At 38.8% G+C, this 24787-nt stretch overlaps 1 protein-coding gene across 3 annotated transcripts; it reads left to right on the top strand.

Moving 5' to 3' along the window:
- The first annotated feature begins 719 nt into the window (after nt 1-719).
- LOC107705052 (very low-density lipoprotein receptor-like) lies at nt 720-23768 on the top strand. 3 transcript variants are annotated; one of them, XM_016508173.1, is made up of 20 exons: nt 720-1136; nt 8860-8979; nt 10553-10675; nt 11688-11810; nt 12910-13281; nt 13524-13646; nt 14498-14620; nt 16355-16474; nt 16607-16732; nt 17627-17798; nt 18173-18391; nt 18545-18663; nt 19475-19614; nt 19690-19831; nt 20676-20825; nt 21199-21285; nt 21730-21771; nt 22044-22124; nt 22491-22660; nt 22933-23768. In XM_016508173.1, exons 1-20 carry the CDS (start codon nt 1070-1072, stop codon nt 22966-22968), a joined length of 2655 nt encoding a protein of 884 aa, XP_016363659.1. In that variant the 5' UTR covers nt 720-1069; the 3' UTR covers nt 22969-23768. The 3 variants fall into 3 exon arrangements, with proteins under 3 accessions (XP_016363659.1, XP_016363660.1, XP_016363661.1); XM_016508174.1 differs by lacking the exon at nt 21730-21771 and having other exon boundaries at nt 721-1136; XM_016508175.1 differs by lacking the exons at nt 21199-21285; nt 21730-21771 and having other exon boundaries at nt 722-1136.
- The last annotated feature ends 1019 nt before the right edge of the window (nt 23769-24787 follow it).

Raw genomic sequence — 24787 nt, 5'->3', positions numbered from 1 at the left:
ATCTCTCTCTCTCTCTTTTAAATCTTACTGACCTCAAACTTTTGCATGTTTTTACAGGGCAGTAACAGAGATGTTCAAATAAAATGTACTTTTTAGCAAGCAAGTAAATAAATAAGTGCCATATATCAAAATTGAGGGAATGTTCCTGTGTTATGTGAAATGTCAGAATAATATTGGAACTTCAAACATCAGCTATGATATAACTTGTCAGATTATGAAGTAAAAACCAAGGCCCAAATTTACAGAGAACCTGTCTTATACTGTAGTTTTCTGTGTGAGCCAACGTTTTTAGTCACATCTCCCATGTCATTATTTAAAAAAGCAAGTGATTTTTTTTTTCTGTTTTGTGCTTTGTTGCTCTTAAAAAAAACCTTGATTTTCTATAATCAGTGACCTTCTTAAACAGTTAAAGGGGTCATATGATGTTGCTAAAAAGAACATTAACATTTGGGCGGCGTTACGCAAATCTTCCCACATAGTGACGTAGGTATGTGGGGGCGTGTTAGAACGAGCTGTTTTAGGTAGGCGTGGCTGACTCTTAATGCACCAAGAGCTTGTAACACTCCAAAGAGAAAGGAAAATTTGAAATCGCATCATATGACCCCTTTAATATAGTACTGAACTTGCTACCCCAAACAAACTTCTATAAACATGACTGAAAGTACAGACTGAGGATGATGACTCTATTTTAGGTTTACTTCTTTATTTTTTTCCTCGTTTGTCTCAAATAGGCACAGAGAGGTTGCACCACACGTGTGAGGCAGGTTTAGTGGAAGAGGTGGTACAGAAAGGGTTAACAGTGTGTAAATGACATGTTGAAGGAGAAAGAACACGCCTGTGTTCGGCAGTGGCGCGGTTATTCGCTGCAGGTTCACGCTATCATTCAATTAGGACATGGACTGCGGTTCCGTGACCGCCTCGCGTGTGTGGAGAGACTGACCGGGGAACTGCCTACATGAGATAACAGCCCGTGGATCACGCTGCTTTCTGTTTGTCCCACGAAGACATATCGGCTGTGCTACAATATCAGGGACGAGGCCACAGACACCGCGTTCAGCTCTAGCGCGAAATGGTCACGTCTGCTCTGGAGCTCCTCATTCTGCCAGTATGTCTTCAGCTGTGTGGATTTTCGCGCGGTGAGTGTTTAGAACGAGGATGGTAACAAAGGTTGCCATGGGAAGATCATATAGAACAATGCTGCGTTCTCACAACGTCTGTGGTTACAGTGTTGCAATACTATTCTCAGAGGGGACTTAAATTCCCTGTAATAAACTGACCAGCTCGGTATCGTACTGAAATCTGCAGGGGAAATGTTTTAGTGTGGATCCTTCAGAAGAAAATGTGTTTGATTGGATGGCTCATTGATCGCACGTTTAACATATCTAGACTATAGGCCTCGCAAATGGCTTGTAGCAATCCACCATACAATTAAACATTACTGATGGTGTTATTTCCCAACGCTTTCATTCAAATATGTGATTCCTTCTTTTTATTTTAAATACAATCGTGCGTTTCGAAAGCGGTGCTGAACATATTTGCGCCACCGCCTGCTTATGTTCACTTATTTATATGCATATAGGCCTGTTGTTTTATAACAGATCACTTCTGTTTTTTCCTTAATTTAAAATGCTTGTTTGATATCTCAATCCGTGCACACGCCGCTTCGCTCGGTAAAGAAACGAGGCGTGTGTGGTTGCGGTAATTAAGCAGGTGACTCCGGTCGGAGCGCGTATGAAACGCGTATGTCCGCCTGTTCCAGCAGCGGTTCGCTCGGCCTGTTTATTAACTTCGGGGTGTATTCTGCTTTTAAGAGTTGCTGTGTTATATCTGCTAATGATTTTATATACGTGGTATACACAATCAGTGCGTTATTAGGACGCGTTCTTGCGTTCTGTCTGAGCTGTTTTGGATGAATTACTACCCTATGTAAACATTAAAGAATTTAACGATTCTGATTCCTCTGAACGATTCCAATTTCTTAATGGTTCAACGATTCTTTTAGATTCTTGTGTTAAATAAACACATTATATTCCTTCAGATACACTACTGATTACAACAGAACTCGTATTGTGTATGTTTAATGTTGTCGTATGAACAACGTATTCGTGAAATCGACCATTTCTCACTCACTTTGTTTGTTTTTGAGTCAAGTAACTTATTCTAGTTAAGACTAGTTAGTTAAATCATTTTATATACGTGGTATACACAATCAGTGCGTTATTAGGACGCGTTCTTGCGTTCTGTCTGAGCTGTTTTGGATGAATTACTACCCTATGTAAACATTAAAGAATTTAACGATTCTGATTCCTCTGAACGATTCCAATTTCTTAATGGTTCAACGATTCTTTTAGATTCTTGTGTTAAATAAACACATTATATTCCTTCAGATACACTACTGATTACAACAGAACTCGTATTGTGTATGTTTAATGTTGTCGTATGAACAACGTATTCGTGAAATCGACCATTTCTCACTCACTTTGTGCACAACAGTTCTTTTGAGTTAATTTTGAGTCAAGTAACTTATTCTAGTTAAGACTAGTTAGTTAAATCAGTAACCACTTCCTTTGGTTTTTAATTTTCTAAGAAGAACCGTGTCATAAGATTTATTCATTCAGGAATCAGACCACACCAACATTACTCTCATGGTAAAATCTGTTTTGGCAAACTGGTGTTTAATCTGTATGAATTTGTGAATCTCATTTTTGTATGATCTGCTTACTTCCCTCTTTTGATATACAGTATATGAGTGGACCTTCATGCTTGCTTTTTTCCTAAAAATTCATATTGTATTGTTGTTTCGTTGCACAAATCCATGTGAACTTTCCACCTCGTAAAATAGTTCTGATAATCAGAAATCAGACTAACCATAAAAAGAACCGTCTCATGCGATTCATTGTTCGGAAATCAGACTACGCTGATGGTGCTGTGTTTTAAAAGAATCATTTTATGATTTTTTTTTTTTTTAGTTTGGGAATCTCAGATTATACAATACATATCTGTACAAGTGACGTTTTTGCGATCTTCATAATCTAGGCTTTAACTGCAAGTACAACAAGACTGGAGTGGCTTAGTGGTTAAAGATGTGGGTTGGTAACTGAAAGGTTGTTGGTTTAAACCCCAGCATAGCTTTCCATGACCTACCTCCATTGCGCCCTTGAGCAAAGTACTTGGCCTCAGCTTACTCCAGCAGGGACTGACCTTGTAACGAGAGGTACTGAAGATGTATTTTAAAAAAAAGCTTGCTAACAGTTTAGAAGTAATTAGTAGCGTTTAAGTGATTGGGAAGGATAACTGGGTTTATCTGAAGGAAATACCTCTTATTTTCCTCATATGGTTGCTTGATTTCTCAAGGGAGTATGTAGTGCTGATGTGAGGAAGGGTTTTGTTTTGAGTCTTAAAGGGATACTCCAACCCAAAATGAAAATTTTGTCATTAATCACTTACCCCCATGTCATTCCAAACTCGTAAACGCTTCGTTCGTCTTCGGAACACAATTTAAGATATTTTGGATGAAAACCGGGAGGCTTGTGACTGTCCCATTGACTGCCAAGTAAATTACACCGTCAAGGTCCAGAAAAGTATGAAAGACATCGTCAGAATAGTCCATCTGCAATCAGTGGTTCAACCGTAACGTTATGAAGCAACGAGAATACCTACGTGTATTTACACTTTGATTTGAACGAAAACAGCGCATCCGTAACAGAATAGAATAGCGTACGCTGCTTGCGTTCAGCGGATATTCTCCAAAATGGCGCTACAGTGATGCGGAGAGATACAGTGGAGACAAATTGTTGAATAAAGTCGTTTTTTTTGTTTTCTTCGAGTACAAAAATTATTCTCGTCGTTTCATAACGTTACGGTTGAACCACTGATGGCAGATGGACTATTCTGATGATGTCTTTTCTGGGCCTTGACAGTGTAATCTACTTGGCAGTCAATGGGACAGTCACAAGCCTCCTGGTTTTCATCCAAAATATTTTAAATTGTGTTCCGAAGACGAACAAAGCTTTTATGGGTTTGGAACGACATGGGGGTAAGTGATTAATGACAACATTTTCATTTTGGGGTGGAGTAACCCTTTAAGGTCAGGCTGCTCCAAACGGTCCAGCAGTGCTTTAGATTAAGTCCCCTTCTGCATTCTCAGCATCTGTCTGTGATGAAGCAGAGATTAGATATTCTGATGAATCAGAGCTTTGGGAGCCTTGTGGTAAATGTTTTACTTGCACGCATGTGAAAATAAGGCATCTGGGCCTTTGGCAAGCTGCAACGCTCAGTCTCCTCTAGTAGGCTGAAATGTTGCAAGTGGTCCTCACATCTTAAAAGCGAGTCTCAGAACTGACGTTTTCTTTAAGGAGTGTTTACAGATCATCAGTGCAGAATTTTGTAAACCTCAAAATTACTTTTAAATGCCAAATGGTTTGCGCAATGCACTTTTCAGTTGAGTTAGTGGCTTTTTTCTTATTTGGCAGGTGCTTTGGTATAAACAGCACTACTGTCAAAAAATGCAGTCTTATAGTTTAAAGCATCTATAAACTGGTAAAATATGCTAAAACATTCTTTTAGTCCAAAAAAAAAGTAGGCTACTCAACTGTTATTGCTATCAGAAAATATACTGCATGCCTTTTGGTTTTATATATTTATTGTTATTATATTACTCTATACATATGATATATCTCATGATATAAAATTATATGTGGACTTTGCCTTTTGAATTAATCATGCAAAGTGATGAGGTCGAATGATAATGTAGCATTCAATCATTTAAAACATTTGTTGAAGTAATGCAGCTGTGACAAGATTCTTAAATAGTCACGGTCAAGAACAGCTGTCTTGTATGTGCACAGCCTGATAATTGTAATCTGAAACTGTAAGATGCACATATTAAAGCTCCAAGCTAGTTTAGACGCATCTAGCATGCCGTTTTGTCATTTTGAGTAGGTTGATGGAGTAGTAGAGATTTAATTAGCTTTGATAATGTTTCTGTCCCAGCTGGGACTGATCTTGGACTGTTCTGATTAGACTGAACGGCAGTCATGACATGAGCAGCTGACTTCAGCTAATGTCACATGTCATAAGGGGAACGTTGGTGCCCATGAATGAAGTGTACCGCATTGCTTCATTCAGAAGAAATGCAGTTTATGTTATTCAGATTTGCAGGTTATTGTTATATATGGTGTTTTGGCCAGTAATGGCAGTTTGAAAGATGGTGTAAATTTGAAAAGACTCTAATGCACACTGTAATTGAAGACTACTAGTCTTGCCAAAAACTATTTTTATCCGATTTGCAGTTAATGTGCCTCTCTAAGTTTCTATATCATTCATACTGTACCCTTTTGATGGCATTCAGTCAGATCTTCCACAGAGGGCAATATAACTACAACTGCTCGGATATCTGATCAAACCATGTACTCTAGTCAGATTATTTTACAAACATGAGCAGTTAGGTCATGTTATCAGAGACGTTTCAAAATGTTTTGGTGTCGTGCTGGTCTGTTCACACAGATTCATTACTGAGAACTTCCACACAACTGAACAGCAGCACTGAACAGAATTGCAAAATTAATGTTTGTTTTCGAACAGCTTTCATGAACATTGTGTTTTAACTTTATGAAAAAAAAAGAAGGTTTTTACCATGAAGATGGCCTCAGATGCTGACATTGCTTTAAAATCTATACTATTACTGCCTTGTCTGGCTAGTTAGCATGGCTCCGTTGATAGATGTTGGTAGGTTTTCCAATAAAGTATTTTTTCTTAAACAGCCTGATGTTAAACAGAAATGATATGCTTTATGGTGTATGTACTTGTAATCATGAAAATGTGCATATCACATGTTACCAAAGGTAAAATGGTCAAACTAAACATTTAAATGGTCTTTCAGTTAACCTAACTTAGCAGTTGACGTTGTCAATATAATTACGTTACTTATGTTACAAATGTAGTGTTAAGAAAACATTTTTTTATATGCCTTTTTAAAGTCACGTTTTGCGCTGGGTCGACGGAGGCGTCGGCGCGATCACTTGCATTTTTTCCTGATAACCGCGAAAAGAACTTAAAATGCTCTGCCATTTTTGATCGTAAGTGTAATACGTCATTTAAATCTGTAAAGGGTCTACTTTTATTTGTGTACACTCACAATATCAACAAAAGATTGTACTTTTGTAAAATAAAGAAAACAAACAGGGTGCGCTTTCAGCCGTCTCAGTCTCCGTGAAAATCTTTCTGAAAAGCGTCACTAAAATTAACCAAAACTCAGCGAATACTTCACACACAGATGTGAGAAATGTATCTATGGAAAGCTTGAAGTGTCTACTTTTAAATTAAGTAATCTTATCTAAAACAAATGTTCTATGATGAAGTAATCCATATGAAACCAATGCGAGGTCCAGTCTTTCCCATCTGAGCTCATTATCTGTAATGTCATCACGTCCACGAGCAGCACGTAATCATCCACGTGAGACGCGCGAGCCTGTAAACGCCCACATCACCTCCGTAAACAAAGAAGCAAGATTCATTTTTAGCATTCAAATATGCACTGTATGTTCATCAATACTGTTTTGAAATGTTATCAGAACCTTTTTCAATTTATTAAGGTTTTTTCTGTCTTTAATGCTCACACAGTTAAACACAGCCAGCATACATACACTCAGCAAGCAATGTCGTATATAAAACACTGTATAGGCACATTTAAAGATACATTTTTCAATGTTAGGCAGGTTTATACTAAGAATGTTAAGTTTTAGAAATGGATTAAATCTTTAAGTCAAGTTGATGTTTTCATACCTTTGTAATATTTTTCAGTCAATATTAAATTACTGAAAGAACTACAATTTTCACTTTGAAGTGTATTTTTAGGTTTGATATGTTTTCAAAGTAACTTGAAAGTAAAGTAATTGGTAATCTGATTACTTTTTACATGCAGTAATCAGTAATGTAATCAAATTACAATTTTCAAGTAGTAATCAGTCATTTGTAATCTATTACTTTTTTTGAGTAACTTACCCAACACTATTTAGCAGACGCTTTTATCCAAAGCAACTTACAAATGAGGACAATAGAAGCAATCAAACCAACAAAAGAGCAATATATGTAAGTGCTGTGACAAGTCTCGGTTAGCCTAACACAGCACACGTAGCAAGGTTTTTTTTTTTTTAATAAAAAAAAGAAAAGTAGTTAGAAATAGAACAGAGTGCTAGTGTTAGAGGGTCATGTTTTTCTTTATAATATTTTTTTTTAAATAGCATCATTTTATTGCTAAAAGGCCAATTGGATGGTAAAAAGCCAAGTGGTTGGATAAATTTCACAAATTTTATTTTATTATTTAATTTTTTAAAACATATTTTCGCTTTATCGATAAAATAGCGCAAAAAAAGTGAATGGGGACTTAGTGTCATTTTCCTGTAGTTCCAGCTAGAGGTCTTCACGGGTCCACTGGGATCCGAAAACCCGAGGTCCGACCCGAGTGGGTTCAGGTCCAAAACGTAGACGAGTACCTTGGACACGGGTCGGGTTCGGTATTAGCTGCCTCGGGTCTCGGGTAATTTAAAATAAACATGCGTTTTCCAAATGGACCCGATTGGACCCGAATTATTTTAAACTATCCCAAATGCGTAATCTACTTTCACTTTCACGTTAAGTGAGGAACGCACATAGAAAAGGATCATAGGCTACGTTTGTAACCTCGCACACAGAAATCATCTTATAGATATGAGATCCATCAGGAAAATCCACTCGCTTCATTATGCTGCCTGTTCATATAGGGCTTTTCTTTTTTGTGTGCAGAAGCCTTTCGCCGGAGATCAGGTTGCAGACAACACTAGCGAATCAATGAACTATCGATTTATTTTTTATAAAACGGTCACGTTTATTTTTCAAATCCACTGGTCACAATTGAAAGCCGAGCTCAGAAATAACTTGTATCCATCAGGCAGGCACTAATATAAAGTAGCATAATAATAAATTGAATAAATGTTAAACATATCAAAGTAATGGAGAAGCGGCCAAATCAGTCAGCAGGGCACCGAGATGGTCCTCACTGCAGAACACAAGATCCAGGGGGCGTGGTTGGCTCAGGTCCAACTCCTCCCACCAACCCACCCATCTCCACCCCTAAACCTACCAATCTCCACCCCCTACATGGGGATCCAACCACGCCCCCTGGATCTTGTTTTCTGCAGTGAGGGGCAACTGAGGGCACCGGGATTTTTCCTGATTGACTGCGGGGCTGCAGGCTGTACACACGTTAATGCCGTTTACGTCCGGGTCCAGTCGGGTCGGACTCTGGTCTAATTTCATCGGGTCTGTCTCGGGTTGGATTTTAAAAAAAAAAAAAAATTTATTTATGCACGTCGGGTTCGGGTAAGAAGTGATTCGGGTCGGGTTCAGCATTTACGACTCAAGTCATCGGCTGCAGAACGGAGAACCTAAAAGAGCAAAGATGACTGATTTCTCTGCATATTACTCTGTAATGGGAGCGAGAATTTTAACAGAAGATGTTACATTACCTGTGAAACTGTTAAAAATTATCATTTTTTTCCTCATGCAGGATTAGGGGTAGCGACTTTGTCTGTGATGGCATTGTAAATGTTTTATTTACGTAGTATATCACTCACTTTACAAAAAAACAAACAACATGCCTGCTTTATGTTGCCTGCTAGAATGCATTTAGAATGCCCCTGAAATTCAATATATATTTATAGACAAAATCCCAGAAAATGTCACCAATATCACACACTTCTATGTGGGACATTTTTTATATACAAAGCTCAGTACTGGGGAAAATGTGACCAGTTTCATGCATCAAGTCATTACAGGACTGACTGTAACAAGCCACTGACGCCGCCTCATTCTGCCTCACAGGTTCCCGAATAGAATGTGAGCAGTCTCAGTTCCAGTGTGGGAACGGCCGGTGTATCCCGTCTGTGTGGCAGTGCGACGGCGACCTGGACTGCTCGGATGGGAGCGACGAGACCTCCTGCGGTGAGTCTGTGTGCATTGGTGTGTGTGTGTGTGAGAGCTCAAAGCGAGTCATCTGAGAATTACATCAGCTCAGCGGCACAACATCCGTCATTGTTCTGATGTGTGGGTGTTTTTGTCTTGATGCTTGCCAGAATAGCCACACCTACCAGCCAGTGTGTGATTTCCCTGATCCGCTGTTAAACCAGTCTTGATCTCGAGAGCTGATGTAACTCTTGGGTAATCGGTTGTAATGGAGGCATAAACTGATTGGCTTGCTGCTGGACAAAACAAAGCAAAATTAATATATTGATTAGGTATAGTTGCTTGTTTGACACTCATTCATAGTATGACTGCATACCAAGTGGTTTTATATGTAAAGATTTTCCCACCTAGGTGATCTATAACGCTCATTGGTGTGCTAAGTGGGTCATTGATGCGAGGGAAATTACAGATGGGGGCCGGCACAGATATGATGAGCTGGAGTCTTTTTTTGGATCCAAGTGTTCCCATTTAGGCCTCTTCACCTTTTACTCAGGGGCGTTTCCTCTGAGAGGCCAGTACCTCCTTATAAATATAGAATAAAATAATTGACAGAACAAAAAAAAAATTTTTTAAATATGAACTAGTATGTTAATCACTATTTTTCCAACAGCAACACCAGCGATTAAGTTTCAGACAGTGGCATCATCTCTTTTGCTTCTCTTGAGGTCATTGTGATAATGACTATATACTTGTATTTTTCCCCCTCATATAATGTACCATTTTAAATTACAAAAGAAAAAAATGGGAATTGCAATTTGCAACCAATTTGACAAACATACAGTAAATATATTTTTGTAAAATTAGGTTTTTTATTATTATTATTATTATTACTATGCAGTCTCAACATATATAACCCTGATAAAGTGATAAAATATTTAGTGTTTTGCATAAATTATTTAACTCTTATGCTCTTTTTATACTCTTATAAATACTGTAATATTGTGAAATATTATTACAATGTAAAATAACTGTTTTCTATTTAAAATATAATTTATTCCTGTGATCAAAGCTGAATTTTCAGCATCATTACTCCAGTCTTAAGTGTCACATGATCCTTCAGAAATCACCCAGCAGCACTTTGCTGTAAACACTCGGCTCAGTGTTGAGAATGTGGGCCCCGTCAGTTTGCACTGCTCCGTCTCCAATTGCCATTCAGTCTGCAGGAGGCCTCCTGCTCCAAGTATGCACTTGTGCTGTGAGAGGACATGAAGAGACTGAGAATGTGTCTGAAATGGGAGGGAGTTGCTCTTTACTTCATACTGTAGGATACAGAGAGCGAAAAATCTAAATAATTCCTGAAATAGTTCCACATTGCGTCGCACATTGCTTCTTAAGTGGTCAAACTGTGTGCCAAAGTCTAAGATTTGCATTTCAAGCTCCTAAACAGCACTTCTAAATCTCAGCTTGGATACCTAGGGTTCAGTGCTAAGCATTTCAAGCACTCTTGCGCAGACATTCTTTTGCATTGCTTGTTTTTCATTCCCCTTGAGCCCATGCTAATATCTACTGAAGCGTAGGTTTTATAACGTTTCCGTTTTCTTGACCGGTTCAGTGAGGAAGACCTGTGCCGAGGTGGACTTCGTGTGCCGCAGTGGCCAGTGCGTTCCCAAGAGATGGCAGTGCGATGGGGAACCAGACTGCGAGGATGGCTCAGACGAAAGCATCGAAATGTGCCGTAAGTCCGATTTCACATCATGTGTTCAGCATTAGCGCTGCGTGAACTCTATCTGAGTAGGTTGTAAATCCCTAGTTACCTTCAAAGCTAGACCGTACAATTTCCTGTTTATTTTTAACTTGAGCGAGAGTCTTTTATCTCAGCTGTGGGTTATATTTAGTTACACCTCTGTGTTTGTTCTACATGACATCCATCATAAAAGCACATCTATGTCTTCTCGTCTTTTGCATGTCCTTGTTCTTTTTGCAGAAAATGAAAGGTTTGAAAATTAAGGGTTTGAGGCACTTATTAAAAACTGATCTATTGCTTTATTAAAGTACAGTGGCTGTACATTCTATACAGTCCAGAGCAGAAGAATCGGTGTACGCATGACATGCATGGCAGCTCTCTAAATCAAGTCTTGTTTGACCAGCTGTTGGAAAGTTAGTCAGCAGAAAATGGAAAGGGTCCAACAATGTGTGTGTGTTCGTGAGCATTTGCACACAGGTGGCTATAAACGCGCAAGTGGCTCTAGGCTTTTTGATTTGGTCATGCAGTGAGTTATTTCTGTGGAGGATGTGTTATGTTTGTACATTTTGACTTTCAAATATAAAATGTCAAAGGTTTCATGGATTACGCAACAGACCTTTAGCACCATTCCTCCTTTGCTATTAAGCTTCCCACTGCATTTTTGAGTCTTTTAACCATTGCAGGTCTTGGAGGATTGCCAAAGGGGTGAATGTTTCAACCTTAATTGTTCACACCAGTCTAAAGGTTGTTTCTATGTGAAGGTTTACACCCGTTTCGTGCAATAAAACAATGTTTGTTTATACTGATCCCGTCGAGAACTTAGAATGGATTATTTCGCCAATATGACACGTGAAAGCTCATTCTGGGGAACTCTGATATAATTCAAGAAGATACATTCCAGGATTATTGGCCTAAGCATGCTTTGGTTCACCAGGTTGTTTGTGAAATCTGATGATGATTAAGGTGAATGAAGTTGTATGGTCCTGACTGGCTTTTCTCTCAGACATGAGGACCTGCCGAGTGAACGAGTTCAGCTGTGGCGTCGGCTCCACGCAGTGCATTCCGGTCTTCTGGAAGTGTGATGGTGAGAAAGACTGCGATAATGGAGAAGACGAGATTAATTGTGGTGAGTCACTAGACGCAACACCAGCTGAACCGCCACTTACAATCAATTTCAGTTCCCATTTTGCTTGCCTCATCTACTGCTGCTTTACATGTAAAGGCAATACTTGGAAATGAGTCATTGAGAGCCAAAGTGAAACTCTTAAGATGAAAAATACAAAGGATTTTTTTTTAATCTTGCAATTGTTTCTTTTAAGCTCCGTTTGAATTAGACTAGAACAGGCCAATTCAATCAAATACGTCTGTGTTTTTGTCCTGAACAAAAGAGTAAAATACTCTTGTGTCCCCTCTAAAGTCTTTCAAGTTGCTTAAACTATGCTCAAATATGCCGATATGCACACAAACATCCGGAAGTGAGGGATATATAATTCATTTATTCATATATAATACATACAATTAATGTTAAAATATGCATAAAGTTTATTTATTTTATTCATTCATTCTAATAGCTATTATTTATTCTGATACATATTCTAATAATGTTCTATCACCACACTTGGGAAGTGTTTTATTGAAGAAATAAAATAAAAATGTACATAAAATATACATAAAAATATTGTGTACATAAAATTAAAATATACAATTATTTGTTTATTTATTAAAGGAATGCAGACCAGTGTTATTTTAGTTTTATTTGCAATATTAAAATATTTATTGATATTTTGTATCAGATTTTATATTCTATAAAATATTATATGCTCTATAGTTTTCATTTTAACTTTAGTTGTCGTTTTAGTCGTTTATTTAGTTTTTCATTTATATATTTCTATGTAGCTATTATTTCAGTTTTAGTTCACTTAAACTTATTTCAGTCAGTTGCAAAGGCAATGTTTCTAATTTTCAAGTTTACTTAAGTTCAATTACTGACAGTTATGTTTAATAATAATAATAATAATTTTTAGTTAATAACACTGATTCAGACAATAAAACAAGTAGAAGGTTGTTGGGGGTAAATTGAGGCCTACTTAAAGCTATAATTTCTAGAAAATTCCAGAGATCTCCATGAAACTATTCGCACATGTCCATTCTGTTCTGAAATCCTGAAACACACGTTGATCCATTTTGACAGCCCCATAAGTTGTTTTTCTGTGTTATTTTATTAGGTAACATTACATGCGCCCCTCTGGAGTTCACATGTGCCAGTGGTCGCTGCGTGTCTCGTAATTTCGTCTGTAATGGTGAGGATGACTGCGGGGACGGCAGCGATGAACAGGACTGTGCTCCTTCCTCCTGCGGCCCGAGTGAAGTCCCTTGTGGGAATAATACCTGCATTCCTAGAAGCTGGCTGTGCGATGACGATGTGGACTGCCAGGACCAATCAGATGAGTCGCCAGAGCGTTGCGGCCGCAACCCCACACCGCCAGCTAAGTGTTCGCCCAGCGAGATGCAGTGCGGCTCTGGGGAATGCATACACAGGAAGTGGCGCTGTGACGGGGATCCAGACTGCAAGGATGGCAGCGACGAGAAAAACTGCTGTAAGTTCCATGTTGGGGTGTGTTTTTTGTTTTGAAATATATGGCTTGTATATATCGTATGTCATGGAAACTGGACCTTTTGGTTTTTGCATATTTTAGTTGGTTTTGTTTTTTGTTTTGTTTTGGAATATATGGCTGAAATATATTGTGCGTCATGGAAAACACACCTTTTGTTTTCTGCATAATTCAGTGTGTGGTTTTTGGATAACTAACTGGTCTCTGTTTGTCCATGCCATTTCCAGCTGCCCGTACCTGCAGGCCCGACCAGTTCAAGTGCGATGACGGCAGCTGTATCCATGGCAGCCGACAGTGCAACAGATTCCGAGATTGTGCAGACGGCACGGACGAGGTCAACTGCAAAAACTGTGAGTCCGTTAAACTGGAAAACATTTTCTCAGAGTGCTCTACCTGGAAAAGTTACACATACCTTTAAAATCCAAGAAAGTTTTTAATGTTACTGTTAATATGCAAGATTGTGACATGGGCTGAATAGAAAAGTAGACGGTTTAATGGCAGATGTCTTTTAGAATTTATCCACAAGAATAAAACATGAAGCAAACACTGGTCCAAATACTGAATTAGTACTAGCCATATTACTAAGTGACAGACTCATTTAAATCAAACTATGTCAGCAACCAAAAATTGGGACGTATTTTAATTAAGCCTATTTAGCTATCCTAACTATGCATGAATACTATGATTATTTGCATTTTTTGAACAGAATTGCTACTAGGGCTGTGCAATTAATCGCATGCGTCAGTAAAGCCGGTTCCGTGATTAGTAGTAAATCTCCATCACCTGCTTTCAGATGGAGCGGCATTTACTACACAGAGCCGTAGTTCACTGACAATTAGGTAATATTGCGTTCATTATCGCAGATCAAATCGCCTGCGATAATGAACACGATATCGCCTAGCTTGTCAGTGAACTATGGCTCTGTGTAGTAAATGCCACTCCATCTGAAAGCAGGTGATGGAGATTTACTACTAATCACGGAACCGGCTTTACTGACGAGATGCGCATGACAATCGCATGCGATTAATTGCACAGCCCTAATTGCTACCCTATTTTGGGTCACAACTCACCGATTGAGAAGTACTGCTCTATGATATTATTTTAGATGTTTGTTTAATTAGACTAGTTCACGTCATTGTTTTTTTTTTGTTAGATTTGTTTTATAGACAGAAATTGATGCTCTCATTGTCTCTTCACTCAGTAACTCAGTGTAACGGTCCTGATCAGTTCAAGTGTCGGAGTGGAGAGTGCATTGAGATGAGTAAAGTGTGTAATAAGGTCCGTGACTGTCCTGACTGGAGTGATGAACCGATCAAAGAGTGCAGTAAGTACAAGTGTTTTGCTGTTCTCTTCATTACTAAAGACTTTACTAAAGCTTTCTGACATATTTTCTATATAAATCAGAAAATGTCTAAAAAGGTCTATCAGTGCACACAAAGCTTTAAACAAAATATCTTGTGTCAGGAAAATGTTAATGTGGGTTATTCTTAGAACTGTGTAATTGCTTTGCTGGTTTCACCTAACAGAATGACATAATTACTGTTTTTAGAGTTTCACTGTTATTTGATGCATAATTCCACACTTCCCCCAACATCAGAATTGGCTAATTATAAAGTCTAACAATTATGACTTAAGTGTAAAGTATAAATAAAAAAAGCTTAGGTTTTTAATTCTCCATCAGTTCTTTTAAGTTAAATTGTCCCTGCAATCTAAAGGCTGCTTAAAGATGATTAAATGGGTACAAAAAGGAAAAACCAATCACAATTTGCTATGCAAATAAACCAACAATTCAAAGCAATCACAATTCAGTAAAATGACCTCAGCGAGCATTCTAAATGTAGGTCAACTTTTGTCTAAGAACAGTTTGCTTTAAATTGTTTCAGTTGTGTGTGGTGCTCTGACTTGGTTAAATGCAGACTAAAGCATCATGGGTGCATCAAGAGGGTGAACCTGCAGTATAATTAGTTCACACAATAACAGTAGTCTGTTAGAGAGGGTTGTTGAGTCTGAAAGTTTGAGTAAATTGTTTCAAGCTGTATGTTTTGACCTAAACGCTGCTTAAACAGTTGTAGATGTTAGGGGTGTGAATGGACCATTGCACGGGTAATTTCTCCGCACTGTTACTTAACAAATTTGCTTTCACAAATCAAGGATGCTTTCACAATTGAGACCTTTTTAAAAGACCCTTGTAATAGACCACAATGAGAATCAAATGGAAAAAAGTTCCATTCTCTAGAGTTAAATTGATAGTTCACCCAAAAATCACCTTTTTCATTTTCATTGTTATTGCGCACCTATATGACTTTCTTCTTCAACTTAAAATTGGGCTCAGATCTTATTTTCACCCATTTTCGTGTTTGGCTGCAGACTTACTGTCTCGGTCACTTTGATCGGTTCCCTTGGAACTGATCAGAACTTCTGCCATTGTTTCATTCAGTGAGACCCTTAAGTCATATTGTCTTGTATGTGGCACATTCTACATCAGGGCTGCATTTGTTTGTCCAAAGTTGGGCTTGTAAAACTACTAAATTAACTTTACAGAAATGACTCCCTCTATGCTGTGCATCATCAGCAGTCTGATGGCCAGCTGGTGGGTACATTCTGCGCAACTGATTTCGACACCATTCATGACAATGCTTTAGTTTCTGTTAGCCTCTGGGACTGAAAAACAGCACCTTTTTTTCCACATTTGGCCGTTATGGGATACAGTGCAAAAATGACATAAAAATACACCATTTGTGGACAGAGGACAGGATTTTTTTCCCGTTTTCACCATTATTCTACGACCAGTTGTCATGGTCTCAAAAAATAATAATCTGTCACCCAAGCCATAAAACACAAAAGTGTTGTGGCTCGTTTGTCCAGCATGGAGTCAATACAGAGTAGCATGCTCCATGTTTTTAAACCTGATCCATGGACCCTTCGGGGCGTTCATCATATGGAGCCCCTCTAAATTATTGACATGCTATTAATCTGAGCATGTCACATCCGTGCATCTCCTGTAAATGTGCCACATTGATATTCCAAGTGTGTAACAGCCATCCACAATTTGTTTTAGATATGAACGAATGCCTGCTTAATAACGGAGGCTGCTCGCACATCTGCCGCGACCTGACTATTGGTTACGAGTGTGACTGCATGCCAGGACTCCAGCTCATCGATCACAAGACCTGCGGTGGTATGAATAGCCATACATGATGCTCAAATATAGTCAGAATAATGACTTAAGTATTGATTTTTGTGGGTCCTGAAAATGGATCTTTGTAAATGTTCTTAAACAGGAACTAAGATCATGATCGTCTCTCCATAGATGTCAACGAGTGCCTCAACCCTGGTATATGTAGTCAAATATGTATAAATCTTAAAGGAGGATACAAATGTGAGTGTCACAATGGCTACCAGATGGACCCCGCCACTGGAGTGTGCAAGGCTGTAGGTAAGAGCTTGTCAAGTGTGTAGTTCACTTGGAATTTTTCTTTACACTTGGCTGACTTGGTGATTTCAACAAATGGTGATTTGTTTTAACATTGGGTTTCCCATCCAAACAAGTAAGGAATAATTGTTGACAGACCATTGAGTTATAGAAAATTTGGTAACACTTTAGTTTAGGGACCAAATCTCACTATTAACTAGTTGCTTATTAGCATGCGCATTATTAGCATATAGGTTGTTTATTAGTACTTATAAAGCACATATTAATGCCTTATTCTGCATGACCATATTTTAGGTCCATTAATCCTAAACTTAATAACTACCATACTAACTATTAATAATAAGCAAATTAAAAGTTTGAGGCAAAAGTCATAGTTAATAGTTTGTTAATAGTGAGAATTTGTCCCCAAACTAAAGTGTGACTGAAAATTTAATGCACACCTGTGGTGACAGTGCAATTTATTTTGATTAATTTAAACATATAGAATCAGTGATGCTACATGTTCGCAACAAATCAAAGCGTGCCAGTGGACAATGAAAAAGTTTAAGGTGGCTGTGATTGCATGTTTACATGCATCTTTACCCCTTTAACACGGCACTGTGGAACTGCTTAGACAGGCGTTCTCTCTCTCATTTAAAGGCACAATATGTAAGTTTTGCTTATTTCTCTGGATTTAAACATTCTTCGAAACATTTGGGATAATGTAAGTACACAAGTCAGCAAAATATATAACCCTGTTCTAGTGGTTTTTGGATATTTTAATAAAATAATCTGACATATTGTGCCTTTAAGAGCTCTGCACACAAACTCAAGAAATTGTTTTACTTTCTGCTCTAGTATGGGCACCTGATAACTTTGAACTCCGGCATTTATGGTGCCCTCTTTTTGCATTTCTAGGTAAAGAGCCCTGTCTTATTTTCACAAATCGAAGAGACATCCGTAAACTAGGACTGGAGCGCCGTGAATATACTCAGATTGTGGAGCAGCTGCGGAACACAGTAGCTGTAGATGCTGACTTCACTCAGCAGACGATATTCTGGGCTGACCTGGGGCAGAAGGCAATTTTTAGGTAAACACTGGATCTCTGTTGCCTTGGCCTGAAGGATGCAACTTTAACCTAGAGCAAAGTTGTATAGGAACCACTATAGCAGTGGTTTTCAATCCTGGTTCTGGGGACCCAATGCTCTGCACATTTTGTATGTCTCTCTTATCTGACACACTCAGTGAGTTCATGGAGCCCCCGTCTAATGAGCTAGTGATCTGAATCAGGTGTGTTAAATAAGAGAGGCATACAAAATGCGTTTGGTCTCCAGGACTAGGATTGAAAACCACTGTAATATAGGGATAGGAATTTGTGCATAAATATTAGTAATGTTCTTATCCTCCCAATCCCTTGGATGACTTAAAAAACCCATTCTTGCCTGGTGCTTTTTCCCCCCACAGCACAGTATTGGATAAGCAGGAGGCAAGTCATACAAAAGTGATTGACAATGTTCAGATGCCTGTTGGGATTGCAGTGGACTGGATTTACAAAAACATCTACTGGTCAGACCTGAGCAGTAAGAGTATAGCAGTGGCCAACTTCAATGGGACCAAGAGGAAGGTGCTCTTTAACAGCGGCCTAAAGGAACCAGCCTCTATTGCTGTAGATCCTCTATCAGGGTAATTCAATTGCATTGAGTATTATAACATTTCCACTGCTTTCTAAAAGTTTCCAGACTTTTCAGATTTGCTCAGTTAAAACTTTTTAAAAGTGGTCCTCTGGTTTGAGCCAATATAAAGTCAGATAATTTCATCCTTGTCCTTCAATTACAGATTCCTGTATTGGTCAGACTGGGGCGAGCCAGCTAAGATTGAGAAGTCTGGCATGAACGGGATTGACAGACACGTCCTAGTTGAGACCGATATTCAGTGGCCCAATGGAATCACTCTTGGTGCGTAAAGTTTAGCGTGATGTTTCACTTAACTTTTGACAATACCTGAACCAATAAGGCAGGAGTAGCCAACGCTGCTCCTGGAGGCGCTACCTTTCTGCAGATTTCAGTTCCAACACGCCTGCCGGTTATTTTCAAGAAATCCCATACACTTTGATTAGCTGCTTCAAGTGTGCTTGATTGGGTTTGGAGCTAAACTCTGTAGGATAGTAAACCTCCAAGAGAAGAGTTGGCTACCCCTGCAAAAAGGGCATCCTTCTGCTTTTCCAGAAGTTAGTGGCATTTGCTAAGTCAATTGCTATTGCTCATATATTGGGGTTAGGGCAGGATGTGTCAAACTCTGCTCCGGAAGGTCCACAGTCCTGTAGTGTTTGGTTCCAAACCTGCTTCAACACACCTGCCTGTAGTACAAGCAATATTGAAACTGAACTCTGCAGGACTCTGGCCCTTCCAGGAGATGAGTTAAACATCTATGGGTTTTTGTGAAGCATTTGGACTTCAGATTGGGCATTTGGACAATTTCTGCCAAGTAAACGATACAACGGGTGAACAATTGAAAGAATATCCTAGAGGTCTACAGTGCTGCGAAGTTTAGATGTGACCCTGCAGCAACATTTTGAATTAGTATTCAAGTAATTATGGAGGTTTTGCTTAGCTGGTTCAGGTGTTTAATTAGTGAACTCTAAACTCTGAAGGACTGTGGCCCTCCAAAAGAATTAGGGGTGGGATCCATTGACTTGGGCATTGTGTGACCAACTAGCAACCAGCCAGAATCATAAATTATTCCCTGACCATTACTCTTGTCTTGTAGATCTGATCAAGGGCCGACTCTACTGGGTGGATTCAAAGCTGCACATGCTTTGTAGTGTAGACTTGAATGGAGACAACCGCCGGAAGGTGCTACAGTCACCAGACTACCTGGCCCACCCTTTTGCCCTTACTGTTTTTGAGGTACAGTACACTAACTAGATCAATTACAACTGCCAACTAAAACTACAGCTACAATTCTCTCTTATCCCATCCCAGGATCGAGTGTTCTGGACAGACGGTGAGAATGAGGCCATCTACGGCGCAAACAAGTTCACAGGATCTGATGTAACTCTGCTGGCCAGCAACCTCAACGAACCCCAAGACATCATTGTGTACCATGAGCTAATTCAGCTGTCTGGTGTGTCCCGAAATTATCTAGAACAAAAGCAACAACCCACATCACTCAGACTACTGTTTTTTTATTATATTTTTGATGTTTTGCTGATTCTGTGACTCAAAAGCTACTACTTTGTGTGGAAGGAATGGAAACCTTAAAGGGATAGTTGACCCAAAAATGAAACTTCTGTCATTAATTACTCACCCTCATGTTGTTCGAATCCCCTAAGACTTCCATTCATCCTTGGAACACAATTGAAGATATTTTAAATTAAATCAGAGAGGTTTCTGTTCCTCCATTTACAGCCTCAGCAACTTTCACTTCGAAGGTCCAGAAAGGTAGTAAAAACATAATGTGAAGTAGTCCATGGTACTCCAGTGGTTCAACTTAAATTTTCTGAAGTGAAGGGAATGATTTTTGTGTGCCAAAAATAAAAATAACGACTATATACAACATTTTCTTCACTTCCGCTTAAATCTCTAACGCGCATTCACGAGAGCTGCTTCTTCTCTGGTCCATGAGAGCATCGCGACGCATGCGTGTTGTGTTGACATGAGTCGTGCTCTCGCGTCAAGTTGAACCACTGGAGTAACATGGACTACTTCCATGACCTTTCTGGGCCTTCAAAGTGGAAGTTGCTTAGGCTGTCAATGGAGGAACCGAAACCTCTCAGATTTAATTTTAAATATCTCTAATTGTGTTCTGAGGATGAACGAAAGTGGGAAGGGATTGGAACAACACAAGGATGAGTAATTAATGACAGAATTTTAATTTTGGGTGAACTATCCCTTTAAAATCTTATTTTATCTTGAAGAGTATGGCGAGATGTTGGCAGTAACCAGGTTTTGTTGCCTTCTCAAAACAGGGACCAACTGGTGTAACGAGAAGATAGAGAATGGAGGCTGTTCCTTCATGTGCCTGCCAGCTCCACAAGTTAACAAACATTCTCCTAAATTCACCTGTGTTTGTCCGCAAGGTCAAACACTCACCTCAGACGGCCTGCGCTGCAGACCAGGCACGTAACAGAAACATCTCTTTGTAACAGAAATCAATGCATTGCTGATCAAGCTTTCATTTGCATTGTTACATTTTGTGTGTGTGTGTGTGCGCACGCGTCATCCATTTCTATGTCATTCATGAATCATTGTTTATGGTCCAGGCACGTAACAGAAACATCTCTTTGTAACAGAAATCAATGCATTGCTGATCAAGCTTTCATTTGCATTGTTACATTTTGTGTGTGTGTGTGTGTGTGCGCGCGCGTCATCCATTTCTATGTCATTCATGAATCATTGTTTATGGTCATCTTTGGCCAATGTTTTGACTGCAGCGCTAGAATCAAGTTGCACAAGTTCCTTAAATCTAAGAATGTAATTGTATTGCTGCAGCTCTGTATTGCTCTCTTATGACAGAGGCACCTACAGCTATCCCTCAAGATGTAGGGAGGCTGACCCCTCACCCCAGTCACCCCAAAGGTAAAGCAGTTACTAGGATGTTAACTGCATGTGCATGGCGATCAATGCCTTTGATTTGCTTCCCGCCATAATGATAGTTGGCTTCACAACTGAAGTCTGTAGAAGCAGCACGTTAACATTTCCTTCAAGCTTGCGCTGAGGTAGGCTGATGGGTGTGATGGCTAACCTGTTAGTAAAATCTCTACTGTGAGATTTTGGGAACTTCAGTGCTAATCCCTCCTAATATGAGCACATATTGTGGGGTATTTAAATATTGAATTTCTACTGGCCGCAACTGAGATCTGCTTAAACTCTAGATGACTGCCGTAAGTCTACAGATTGTTCTACATTTAGCCTATATCATTGACTTTAGTTGGATTATTTGTAGCATGCATTTTGATATATGTGAAAAATGGAAAAGGAGCCTCCAGTGTTTATACTCATAAACATAATTTTGTTTGAAAGCATCTGCAGTACCGAAGGTTGCCTCTGAACCAGTTCGGGCTGGTAAGGCTAGTTGCCTCCCATATACTTGAATCTAAATCTGGAATTAAATCTGTAACTGTAACAAGACTGGAAATAGTGGATGTAAAGTGTTTGTGTTTAAGAAATTCCATTCATCCTTTTGTTACTGCTTGTCTGCTTGCTACACCCTCATATCCAAACTTCATTTACAACATTACTCAAAGATTATTTTGCTTTGCCGACTCTCGATATAGTTTGTTTTATAGTTTTTTACGTCTTAATTTTTCAACCTTTTTGTTTCCTTTAACCATTAGAAGGAAATATAAGCACCTCGATACATGAAGTAAATTCATCTGCCAAAGGATCTGCTGCTGCCTGGGCTATTCTTCCTGTGTGTAAGTACATTGCTTCTGCTCCTGTGATATGATGTTCACAGCTGTGTTATTTATGATCTATACATCTGTGTTTGTTAATTCAAATTGGAACAATTTATATACCTCATGAAATTATTCTATGTTTTCTATGTATTTTAGCTTCAGAGTCATCTATATGTGAGTGTAGTCCTAAAAGTTGACTAATCTTTAGAAGATTAACTAAAATATTGAAACAGGAAGTTTGGGCATGTCACACAGGAAAGAAAAACGCATTAGTCAGGACATTTTTCTTTATGAAGTTTCTTTTACATATTTGCTGGAACGTTTTCACTGTGCCTACAGTCAAGTTGTTATGGAGTTATTCAATTCATTGTTCTTTGCCTGCAGTGTTATTGGCAGTGGCTGCTGTGGGTGGTTACTTAATGTGGCGCAACTGGCAGATCAAAAATAAGAAGAGCATGAACTTCGATAATCCGGTATATCTGAAGACCACAGAGGAAGACCTCAATATTGATATCAGCAGGCACAGTGCTTCTGTAGGCCACACGTACCCTGCTGTGAGTAATGCATAATCCTTATCTGTGGTTTCAGATTAATGAAACCATAGATTTGTCATCTACCTCATTGTTACATATGTTAGAAATATGGATTTTTTTCTTTTGAGCAATCATCTCTGCTATGCCATAATGCAGTTAGTCCTGGGATTATTTGGTTGTGGCAAGTTGCTCTTTCTTATTTTATGCCAGACACTGGTTTCATTTTTGCCAAATGCTTAGTTTTTTTAACGGGCTGTAACGCATCCCTAATTTTTTTTGTCTTCTTCCTGCAGATTTCAGTGGTAAACACAGAAGATGACTTGTCATAACCTAAGCACCCATAATGCTCCAGTTTATTTATTAGCCACTTGGCACCAATGGCAATTGCTGCCGTTTCAAAGGTTTCACAACCAGCTGCCTTCTGAAGTGCATTTCCAAGTTTCTTTTTTTTTCTCCAATAAGAGGATGTCATTTGTGGTACGAGAAAGTATTTGCACCCTGCTCACACTGAGCGTGCTCCAAAAGCATCAGGGCCTGGGTTTACCTTCACGTTCACCATAATGGCCCCAAAAGGATTCAACAGCCTTAATTCCTACTTACAAGGATGACGGCATAGCTGGAGACCCAGAACGCTGATTATAGATGGCCAGTAGTGTGTGTGGATGCCTGAAATATTTAAATGAAAATGCGTATTTTAGGTGGCCAGGTCTTTAAGATGTGCGTTTCTTTCTTTCCTGTTTTCCTAATGAACATTATTTTCCAGAGATACATTATTATGAAGGTTTGTGTGTCTTTCTGGGTTTAAAAAAGCTCTAGGAAAAAGTGCTGTTACAACATTTGTAAAACATTGTATATATCCCTCTCTGGAAAACATAATCAAGATTCCTCAAGCACTTTGATCAAATGTTCCTCTGTAAATAAGATTGTATACATTTTTGCTATGGTTGGGCACTGTACCAGGGTAGAGGAAAATGTATTTAAAAAATGAAGTTTGTTAAAACTATTTTGTATGTTTGTGTGCTGTTTCTGTGACCTTTTATAGCAGTGTACAGGGGAACAAAATGCTCTGTATTGTGAAAAGGAAACATTTGCAAACGTAAAATAAAATAAAAGTTTAAAGTTTCTTTATTGGTCAAAATGAAAGTTAACCTTGCGCTTGAATATTTACTTAATTTTTATAGGCTTATTTGAGACTAGGTTAGGGTAACGGGGTAGGATCTGAGCCAGACTCCAACTCTGGTCGCCTGCACATAATGCTACACTGAAATCAGAATGATAGCATTTTTAGGCACTCATGTAATTACCATCAATTCCAGAATTACTAGTAAACTTTAGACTTTCTTTAAGCCCCAACATTTTGAGTTGGTGTCAATTAATCATCATGATGCAAACTGATATTTATAACTGCATATTCGCAGTGGCAGCACGAACGTAATGAAATGTGCAGGTGTAACATCAATTACAGCGGAGTTCACATTACAATTTTGCTGTCTGAGACTGATTTCAGGGACTGTAAAAGATTTCTCCTCTTGTACGGCAAATTCAGCAGTCATCATGACCTCCACAACGGCCAATGAATTTGCGATAAATATGAATCTATGAAAAGCGTCTGAAATTTGCTTTGGGCGGGGTGATTGCTCTGACCAAAGTCTTGGCTGTGATGTGAATACAGTATGCGCCTGTGTTAATGTGTTTTCATTTTTTCATACTAGAACTAAAAATAGCTTCCTGTCTTTGGATGTGAGAAAGAAGTTAAACTGCCTAACATGTCACTTTATTCCAACAAAAAAGCACTTATTACAACCTCTGAACTCTCCAGTAGGACCTTCCCAGGTAGACTCAGTGATAAATTCGACATGAAATGAAGTTGTGATAAGCTTTTTTTTCCCTATTGTGTTGTACAGTAGTCAACATTTGGAGCAAGTGGATCAAAAAAAGTTAATCAAAGTTGTCCTAAGACAAGAACGCATTTTGGTTTTGACCTTTGATGAAAGGTTTTGATCCACTTCAAATGTTAACTACAGTATATCCAAGTGAAGCAGCTTCTCGAACGAGAAAAAATGTTAAAGGACTTAATTTTGACCATCTGCAATTGATTGGATTGTTGGCATTTGGTATTGCTGCGATCTCATGTGAGTGACAGGTTGC

This window comes from Sinocyclocheilus anshuiensis, unplaced genomic scaffold (genome assembly GCF_001515605.1).
Source record: "Sinocyclocheilus anshuiensis isolate Anshui unplaced genomic scaffold, SAMN03320099.WGS_v1.1 scaffold95, whole genome shotgun sequence".
NCBI classification, from domain to species: domain Eukaryota; kingdom Metazoa; phylum Chordata; class Actinopteri; order Cypriniformes; family Cyprinidae; genus Sinocyclocheilus; species Sinocyclocheilus anshuiensis.
Note: the sequence above shows the minus strand (reverse complement) of the source record. Positions and strands in the feature narration are given on the sequence as shown.